This window comes from Homarus americanus, unplaced genomic scaffold (assembly GCF_018991925.1).
Source record: "Homarus americanus isolate GMGI-L3 unplaced genomic scaffold, GMGI_Hamer_2.0 scaffold52806, whole genome shotgun sequence".
NCBI lineage: Eukaryota > Metazoa > Arthropoda > Malacostraca > Decapoda > Nephropidae > Homarus > Homarus americanus.
In genome coordinates this window covers 3,508,792-3,519,376 of record NW_024720773.1, presented here as the reverse complement: position 1 = coordinate 3,519,376, position 10,585 = coordinate 3,508,792, and the positions used below count along the sequence as shown (strand labels likewise).

Below are 10,585 nucleotides of genomic sequence, written 5' to 3'. Positions count from 1 at the left end.
CAGTTGTTATATGTGAATTGTATTCAACAGGTTTTGACCGAATTATACTCATAGCGTCAATGACAAGGGTCTTATTGTCCTGCACAAACCAAAATCGCTCCTATGAGTGAATACACATGCTACATAAATAATTTTATTGTTCATTCTTTTATTCTGGAGTGTCGTATCTTCAAGAAAGTACCGAGTTTCACCGTCACCTAATGATTAGTTTCCTAGTTAGCCTCAGATTGATTAAGCTGGGGGTAAATTTCCAGATGAGTTTTTGCTCAGCTTCTAGAATTTTTTTTTAGTCTCTGTTCGTATAAGTACAGCATTTTTAATGGGTTGAATTCTACAGGTGATTAAGGGTTAATCTTACCTTAAAATATGGACATATTTACCAAGTAGTACCCGTATACAAACTGCCAAATTATTATAATTGTATTTTTTCCGTGACTAATTACATACACACACACTTTGCTTTTTTATTTATTTTTGGGAAGGGGGAATTTTCTTTGACATCAGGCTCGTTTATTATATCCAGATACTGTTTCTTAATATTTACTTCAAATATGAGAAGCATCTATTATACTCTGACATCTTTGAGGCCTCATTATTAACCCCCATAGCTGTACACACTCCCCGGAACACTAAGAGTTACAATAGCCAGTGCTAGATTGATCAGTGATCAGTGATGTAAACTTGGCCTTGTTCATCTGTTAAAACTGCTTTACAGTCTTCACTTATAGTGTATTAGAGGTCGAGGTAATAGCCTGAGGTGAGGTGACTCCCCTACCTGAACCCCAAATTAGTCGGTTGACCTCTCCCTCCCAACAGACCTGAAAATTCATAAATGAATTTTTAGTCTTGAAAGGTCTAAACCAAAATTCTGAGATCACAGGGAAATTACTGATGTCTGTGTTTACAAATTTTCGGGGTTCTGAAAATGAGGAGAAACAACTTGATTGTTCTATGAACAATTTATTCCCTCCAAATATTGTGATTATACTTAGTACATCAGTGAATGACTGTAATATATTATAGTATCATATAATCGACAATATTGGACCAAATTATACATTAACAACAATATAAAGAAAGAGTGGTAAGGCAGAGAGCAATGATGAGGTGGGAGGGGAAATTAGAAGGAATCATAATACTATGTTCACCCAGTTCTGTAAGTAGTACTGTATTCCACAATTTTCATTTACATTGGTAGTGGGTGGGTGCAGGAGATAACGCGTGTATTACAATCATAGATTCTGTTGCCTGCAAACAAAATAACAGCTTTGGATCACAGTACACTTCAAAAGCAATACACATCTTATTCATGATCAAACTCATATTTTACGTGAAAAATTCTGAATACCCATAACATGATAAAAAGTTAAGTGTATCCAGCAAAGCCTAAACAGTAAAATTGGCCTTTTCCATGAAAGGAGTTTTTACAGCATCACTTAACGCCTTTTTAAAAGTTGCGAAAAGATATACACTTATGGGAAGCGGTAGATTCAGGTTGTTAATTATAAGTAACAGGTTGTGGAGCGGTGTAGGTGGCCTGGCCCTCGTAAGTGACCTGGGCCAGATAGCCAAGGTCATTGTCGGCGGTGAAGGTGACGACCTGGGTGCGGCCGTCAGGGAGCAACACTGTGTACTGGCCGTTCGTCACCAGACCATCAGAGTTCTCATTGTGGCTGTAGATGTTTCCGCTGTACTCGTCGTTCACAGCGTAAGCGAAGTTGAATGGCATTCCCTTCTGTGGGCGGAGGAAGAACTAGATCCGAAACATTCATAGCACAAGAAAAATGAACATTAGAATCAGTCATATTGTGAAAGTAAAGACTTCATGAAAGTAGTAAATACCGAAAAATGTAGTATGCATAAACTGAGGAAAATCAGTCGGAAATCGAGAGATGAAACTACAACTAAAAAACAATAGTTATTCGAGCACTATTATTGGGTGACATGAATAAGAAGGAAAAGGGCTAACAATATTGATATACATAATAAGACTATAATTATAAAATGGTAAATCATCATCATCATCATCATCATCGTTTTACGACTGTTATCCACACTTCCCTGGGGTAGCCAGGGTTACCTATTGTTAGATATCCACGCTGAAAGGACATTCTTTACAACCATGTCATTCTTCGCTGACCCCGACACATTCAAACTAATATATTTCTTGGTTCATTTAGTCTTATCCATTCTTTCCACGTCCCCGAATAATCTCACTCTGTCTTTAATCAAAACCTCGTCAATTCTCTCAATACCCAGCCGCCCCCATAGCACTGAAAACTTTTATATTGGTCAATGTCACATTACACAACCACTCACCATTCCCATTCTAATTTGCTCAAGCCTGGGTATGTTATCTTCTTTGACTGTTCATGTTTTGCTGTCATACAACATCACTCTTACGTATGTAGCATTTATAATTCATTTTGCACAAGAAGAATATTTCTTGCCGTCAATAATGGCAACAACTCCTAAAACTTCTTCCAGTAACTGAGTTAACTTCATCACCACCTCCATTACTGATCATATAACACAGGTAGTACAGTTCTTCAACAATCCATCGATGTACGTACTGTATGTACAACGTTGGATTTTTCTAATGTTGCTAAGGCCTCCCAGCACATTAAAGTTAGTCTTCCATAACGTTTACCAAAGAAAAAAGATTTAAGATAAAGGAAATATATCGATATAAGTAAGATATAGAATTTATAACTGAAAAGTCTTTCCTGCCTCAGAATCCCATCACATGGACTTAAAAAGTAACATAGTGAACATAAGAAGAAATGAGTGTTAATGTGTGTAGTCATAAAAGAGGAAAATTAAAGCAATGACTCAAAGTAGTCAAGGTATACGACCAGAATATGATAAATACCAATGAACTTGCATTGATCTTCGTAAGATCAGAGAAGTCAATGTGAATAAAACTATTCAATTAAAAAATATATTGTACTGTCGTACAAAAACATATTACTAAATTGTAAGTGATGCCGAAAGATAAATATTTAAAAAATATATATTTATGTAATAAGAAAAAGTATTAAATATTGTTAAAAGAACAGCTGAAGAGTAGGTTATAATATGACACAAATTTGAGAAACATTTGTATACTGTACCTTCACTGTAGATATGGATTAATTGTACTGAAACGGTGACAAAGTTGAGATTTACGTACTTGTCTGATATCACCACAAGTAAGAAAATATATTAAGAACCCTTACCTCATTATATGATGGCCTGGGAGTATAACCAGATGGAAGCTGTCGTGATTCCAGTGATGCATCTTGTGGCGACAGGAGGGAATTTTGTCCATCAAAGGACCCACGTGGACCTCCGCCAATAGACCCGGACTCTCCATAAGAGGCTCCCCCAAGCCCAGGAGACCCAAAGGAGACATCAGGATTCCTGCTGGAAATTAATAGCTGACCACCAGGACCCCCAACAATGTCGGTCCCTGATGCGTAAGATTGGCCCGAGGAAACACGACTCGGATTGCCGATCGCAAAAGCAGAATTTACAATTTCATTCGAGGACTGATATGCTGATGATGACTGAGATGTGGCACCAAAGGATGCAGAAATGGCAGAGGATGTTCCATAGCTCTGGTTAGGAAGAGGAGAGTAGGGGGGAGTAGGAGTACCGTATCTTTGTGTAGGAGGAGAGTAGGAGGGGGTAGATGTACCGTATCTCTGTGTAGGAGGAGAGTAGGAGGGGGTAGGTGTACCGTAGTTTTGTGAAGGAGGAGAGTAGGAGGGGGTAGATGTACCGTATCTCTGTGTAGGAGGAGAGTAGGAGGGGGTAGATGTACCGTAGTTTTGTAAAGGAGGAGAGTAGGAGGGGGTAGATGTACGGTGGCTTTGTGTAGGAGGAGGCCTATAAGAAGACGGCCTATAAGAAGACGGCCTCCGTGGGTTTGGCTCAGGATTTGGAGAGACATAAGAAGGTTCAGGTGTAGATGGACCATAGGAAGGTCTAGGTGTAGATGGGCCATAGGAAGGTTCAGGTGTAGATGGACCATAGGAAGGTCTAGGTGTAGATGGGCCATAGGAAGGTCTAGGTGTAGATGGATCATAGGAAGGTCTAGGTGTAGATGGACCATAGGAAGGTCTAGGTGTAGATGGACCATAGGAAGGTCCTGATGTTGGTGGACCATAGGAAGGCTCTGGTGTAGATGGACCATAGGAAGGTCCTGATGTTGATGGACCATAGGAAGGTCCTGATGTTGGTGGACCATAGGAAGGTCCTGATGTTGGTGGACCATAGGAAGGTCGTGATGTTGGTGGACCATAGGAAGGTCCTGATGTTGGTGGACCATAGGAAGGTCTAGGTGTAGATGGACCATAGGAAGGTCCTGATGTTGATGGACCATAGGAAGGTCCTGATGTTCGTGGACCATAGGAAGGTCCTGATGTTGGTGGACGATAGGAAGGTCCTGCTGTTGATGGACCATAGGAAGGTCCTGATGTTGGTGGACCATAGGAAGGTCCTGATGTTGGTGGACGATAGGAAGGTCATAGGAAGGGGTGTAGATGGACCAGGTCCTGATGTTGGTGGGAAGGTCTAGGTGGACCATAGGAAGGTCTGGACCATAGGAAGGTCTTGGATGGACCATAGGAAGGTCCTGGACCATAGGAGGTGTTGGATGGACCATAGGAAGGTCCTGATGTTGGTGGACCATACGAAGGTCTGGTGGACCATAGGAAGGTCTGGTGGTGGACCATAGGAAGGTCTAGGTGTTGGTGGACCATAGGAAGGTCGTGATGTTGGTGGACCATAGGAAGGTCTAGGTGTAGATGGACCATAGGAAGGTCCTGATGTTGGTGGACCATAGGAAGGTCTAGGTGTAGATGGGCCATAGGAAGGTCTAGGTGTAGATGGACCATAGGAAGGTCCTGATGTTGGTGGACCATAGGAAGGTCCTGATGTTGGTGGACCATAGGAAGGTCCTGATGTTGGTGGACCATAGGAAGGGAAGGTCTAGGTGTAGGTGGGCCATAGGAAGGTCTAGGTGTAGATGGACCATAGGAAGGTCTTGGTGTAGATGGACCATAGGAAGGTCCTGATGTTGGTGGACCATAGGAAGGTCCTGATGTTGGTGGACATAGGAAGGTCTATGTGGACCATAGGAAGGTCTAGTGTAGATGGACCATAGGAAGGTCCTGATGTTGGTGGACCATAGGAAGGTCCTGATGTTGATGGACCATAGGAAGGTCCTGATGTTGGTGGACCATAGGAAGGTCTAGCTGTTGGTGGACCATAGGAAGGCTCTGGTGTAGAGGGGCCATAGGAAGGTCTTGCCGCAGGTGGATCATAGGATGGTCCTGATGCTGGTGGACCATAAGGTTGAGGTGTATGTGGACCATAGGGAGGCTCAGATGTTGGTAGCCCATAGGCAGGGTCAAGATCAGGTAAACCGTACCCAATATCTGAGTCAGTGCTATCAGGGACGTAGCCCCTGGGAGGGAGATAGCCCGACTGTGGCTCCGTGTAATCTAGTGGGCCTTGGCCTGGGTCTTCGCCTGGAAGCCCGAAAGGCTGGGGTGGAGACTCGTAGGAATACCCGATGCTGGGGTCGGGTTCCGGCTCAGCTAAGGCGTCAGGTGTGGCACCAGACACCCCTAGAGCAGCACCTACCGCACAACACGCAACTATCACCTGGAACATATAGAGAGGACACTCAAAACTTCTGTGTTACGGTAAAACATTTGGTGTATTAGAGTGTAAGATTGTGAAGAGAAAAAATGCTTACAGGAATCAGAAAACTGCTGTAGTATTAAGTAAAGAACTCACTAGTTTGATTAAGGCCGAACAGGGAGTTAAAGGCCACATTTTCAACATAACATGGTATTATTATCAACCTTGTGAGCCGCGATGGAGGACTAGATGCAGATCATATACTGTAGTAACGTCTGGTACTTAGTATTCGGATGATGCTAATCCAATAATTATCAATGGTGAAAAGGCATTACAAAACCTGGTCACTAGATTGTCGAAAAAGGTGAAGAATATGAACTTGCAGCTAATGCTATACAGTGGGGATTAATTATTCTTTCCAATTTAAAGATAAATACTGTAACAAATCATGGCGGGTAGTTAAACAGATGGAACTTTTCGAGTAAATGGGGTAATATATTGTGATGACAGATTTGAGAAAGAAATGAAAACAAGAATAGGTCAAGGAAATTTTTTTGGGTGGGGGGGGGGGGCTATAAGATTACAAATGAAGGTATAATTGTAGATTCATCAACGCGTAAAATTAACTTGTTGTCGACGCACACATTACTACAAGTAAACCTCCGCCGGAGCGCCACTAATAGGTCACAGTAGTTAGTTGACTTCAACTGTTGAGCATATAGTCAGAGACCTGGGTGGATCCCTGAGACTCCCGGGAAATGTTTAACTATAAGCATCGTGTCTCATCAAAAGGGAAGTACTAGACCATGGGAAAATATTAGGAAGTGATGAACTTGCGATCCATCTAGTGGCTACAATTACCTTGGTATTGACATTGCTTAAACAGACTGATACGTGGGAATTTATGAACAATTAATGGCAAGAATCTGTTACTAAATTCTCAAAGATTCGTATATTATTTTTTTCTAACAAGTGATGTGAGAGTAGACTGGATGACATAAATAAGACTACGGCACAAAATGTGTGACCGAAGATGCATGAAAACTGGTGGTTGGAAGAAAAGGCAATTGATTGAAAATATTTCCTAAATTGTGACTAGTTCCGCAGGTACTATATTTATATAACAAAATGAGAGAACAATGCAACAATATTTCTGAAACAGTATATTAAGGAAAACAGTAATGTGATATATATATATATATATATATATATATATATATATATATATATATATATATATATATATATATATATATATATATATATATATATATATATATCATGTAAATCACAATGAAAACGTGGATAAGATAAATCTTGATAAAATCACACGCGAAAATGAAACAACAGTACCTTAGCTTTCGTCTTTATTCAAGACATCTTCAGAGAATGTCTTGAACGTCAAGATATATATATATATATATATATATATATATATATATATATATATATATATATATATATATACTCACTACAAGCGCCGCGATATTATGTAACGTCGATTTATTTAAGGATCTTGACCACCACAACAGCCACGCCACGCCACTCTCTTTTTGTTTGCGGTTCTCCGTCGCAAAATCTTTGTGAGCGTTGGTCGTTTACACATATCTTGTGATCAACCGCTGTAGCTTTTATGAATTGTTGCGAGTAGTAGATTTTATGGGATGACCATGATTACGATGGGGCTTAGGTAAAGTTAGATTAGGTAAGAATAGGTTAGGTAAGGTTAGGTTAGGTTAGGTTAGGTTAGGCTACGTTAAGTGAGGTTAGGTTAGGTAAAGTTAAGTTAGGCTAGGTAAGATTAGTTAAAGTTATGTTAGGTTAGGTAGAGAAGTTAATTTAGGTTAAGGGAAAGTTACGTAAGGTTATGTTAGGTTAGGTTAGGTTAAGATGGGCTATTTGTGTTCAACTGAGTGAAATGATGACCTGGTAGTGAAGCTGGCAAGTATGTGGCGCAATCAAGTGCCTGTGGATAAGTTAGGTTATGTCACTCATGGAGGAGGAGTAACATCTAATCACTGAAGTAGCCAGTTTATCGTGAGTAATGAATAGTGATCATTTTATTTATATTAACTATTGTTTAGATAGATAAGTCAAACTAGTTACTTATTAAATTATTTAGATACTAGGGGGGTGTGGGGCCCAGCGCAAGTCATCAGTACCAGGCCCCCTTTAGGGCCTTTGCCCTATATATATATTATATATATATATATATATATATATATATATATATATATATATATATATATATATATATGCAAGTAAATCACTGTAGGTGCGCGTGATCTAGGTATATGCTGATAACCACAAGGAAAGAAGAAAACACGAAGTTCCCAAGCGCTTTCGTGTAATTCACATCTTCAGGGGTGAGTACAGACTATATATATATATATATATATATATATATATATATATATATATATATATATATATATATATATATATATATATATATATATATATATATATATATATATATATATATATATATATATATATATATATATAAACATTAATATGCAGTCGTGAAAATTATACAAGTATATCTGGGTTTATTAAAGTAATGGACACAGGAAGTAATTTTTCAATATAACAACACAAAATATAGATAAAAATGTAAAAGGTATGTAACCCCTAGACCGTCTGTGGTAACTGTTCTAGGAGTTATGAAAATACTTATAATGCGATAGGGGATACAAAAGAAAAACAATAAACTAAAGAACTGGCGATATTATTGTGTGCATATACACAGAAAACAAAATATTATTTTAAATTGATTTGTAATCTAAACAAGAGAAATGTCAAAGGACAGTCTGGACGTAATGAAAAACTTCATGGTAACATAATTTTTGACTAAAAACTAATAAAATATATCAAAACTTCCCATAAAGTATTTGCAAAGTACTAGCAGAAACAGCCGACTTTCGAAAATTAACCTTCCGTGCTTTCTTTCCAGCAAACTCCTCTGAGTTTCTGACAGCAAAAACTTACTGTCGGTTCCTTTTCCAGGGAGAGCATAGGTATTCTACTCAACTTCTCTTGAGACATAGATATCCTTAGATAGTTTTTTTTTATCAATTTGAGTTTAGAAAAATTTCGCTCCCTGATGCCACTTTGACTGTGAACAAAATCCGAAACGCGATTTCTGCATTAGGGAAGGAACCATTGAGAGAGTTTTGAAACTGAAGGACTTGACGTGTATTTTTTGTGTCTTTGGCAATGAGTTCTCGGAGTACTCGAAGCTCTGAAAACAACTCGACTTCGTCAATATCGTGAGCTTTCTAGCACTCAATGACTTATTCAAAGCAGACTTGTGCTCATCTAGGTACTACACAGCTGCTATAATACGTGTTAGAACCGATCGCCAATGTTCATTTTCTTTATTCAAGTCTTGTAACATGCGTGTATCTAAGGTAGTCATTGAACACCTTTTCAATGACTCCTATCCATTTGGAGAGCGCGAGGTCTGGGGCAACTCGTCACCCCCCTTCGAGACGGCTCTGTGTGCGTGATACATGACTAACTATTTAACAATATCCTCATCAGCTAGTTGTGAGAGCTAGTCCTAGTTGTATAATAATACCTTCACCAGTTGGTTGGCAAAACCAGCACTAGTAATATAATCATGCCATCACCAACTTGTTGTGAGAGTGGGTGTACTAGTACTATAACATTACATTCACCAGCTAGTTGCGAGAACTAGCACTAGCAGCATAACAATATCTTCACCAGCTTGATGTGTGAACTAGTACTGGTAGTATAACAATATTTTCATTTTGTTTATGCCACGTGAGTCAAGCCAAGTGTCTAACGCCCTCGGTTGTCCAGTATTTGCTTCAGACTCGGGGGTTGACGTGACTGACTCTGAGAACTGTTATAGGCTCGCGAGAATGAGCTGGTTGATCACTGGTTGTACGTTGTATCCATTCTTTTGATCCAACAGTAATATAAATATTAATTATAACGATAATTATAATTGCACGAGTTTTCTGCGTGGAAAGAGGAGCGTACCTGTATCAGCCACATTGTAGACGGCGGAAGTCGAAGTGAATGTAAACTTAGCCAGCAACTCCTTTTATATACTCGTCATTACCTGGCGTTAGGCAACTCACGCACGCACTTCTCGATGCTCTTTACATGTATATCCACTTTTCATTTCCACACTGCCGCTAGGATCACATAGCCGCTTTATTTATAAATTGAAAACGGAGAAAACTTGTTATTTACATGTACTAACTTTTGAATAAGTAAATTTACACCCTTTAATATTCATATTAATCTTGTTCTTTGAGCATGTACATTATAGTTAAGTATTTAAAGTAGTTTTAATAAATTTTCTTTATTTCGCTTTACTATATTTTATCTTCCAAGTGCGTTCTTTTAACCTATATATATATATATATATATATATATATATATATATATATATATATATATATATATATATATATATATATATATATATATATATATATATACACCTTCTTTTTCTTGGCCTTTTCTTCTTAAGTCAGTAGGTTTACGTTAAGTTTGTTCCTTATTTCCGGCCAGGATCTTATATCTTAAATTTAACTCATTAAGTTCTTAGAATAAACTAGCATAGCTTCTTAATCCTATCATATACTGTATAGCATATTCCGCTGCATTCGTCACAAATCATGTGTTTTTTGTGATAATTTTTTAAGGAATTGTGAGACATTTTCACGGTATTCAATATTATTATACGCGTCTAGTATCCAGAATGACAGAATTCTGATTGTGGGATCAACATCATAGGAAATTCCACAAGAATATAATGTAAATTACTAGCACGCTTTCTCCTATAATCTTTTCACAACATAACTGGACAAAGACAAATAAGAAACTCGCGCTATCACTCACACTCATCAGTGTTATTTCGGAAGAAAATACTTAATCATTCCTCTAGTGTGGTGTAGAACACACAGCAGTTATG

The 10,585-nt window shown here is 38.6% G+C and overlaps 1 protein-coding gene across 6 annotated transcripts; it reads right to left on the bottom strand.

The window, feature by feature from the left end:
* Nucleotides 1-944: 944 nt before the first annotated feature.
* On the bottom strand, nt 945-9,673 carry LOC121860902 (extensin-like). 6 transcript variants are annotated; one of them, XM_042358268.1, is made up of 6 exons: nt 9,643-9,673; nt 5,162-5,652; nt 4,760-4,948; nt 4,273-4,488; nt 3,219-4,218; nt 945-1,735 (listed from the first exon to the last, which is right to left on the bottom strand). In XM_042358268.1, the coding sequence occupies exons 1-6, from the start codon at nt 9,655-9,657 to the stop codon at nt 1,499-1,501; spliced, it is 2,148 nt and encodes a 715-aa protein (XP_042214202.1). In that variant the 5' UTR covers nt 9,658-9,673; the 3' UTR covers nt 945-1,498. The 6 variants fall into 6 exon arrangements, with proteins under 6 accessions (XP_042214202.1, XP_042214198.1, XP_042214203.1 ...); XM_042358264.1 differs by having other exon boundaries at nt 3,219-4,488; XM_042358269.1 differs by having other exon boundaries at nt 3,219-4,353.
* Between the last annotated feature and the right edge of the window lie 912 nt (nt 9,674-10,585).

What these genes read in the sequence shown, in the direction of transcription:
- LOC121860902 (XM_042358264.1), bottom strand. An exon ending in CCTTCCTATGGTCCACCAAC is followed by an intron (nt 4,949 to 5,161) that starts ATCAGGACCTTC and finishes TGGTCCACCAAC; the next exon opens with ATCAGGACCTTCCTATGGTC. An exon ending in CCAGGCCATCATATAATGAG is followed by an intron (nt 1,736 to 3,218) that starts GTAAGGGTTCTT and finishes CTCCGCCCACAG; the next exon opens with AAGGGAATGCCATTCAACTT.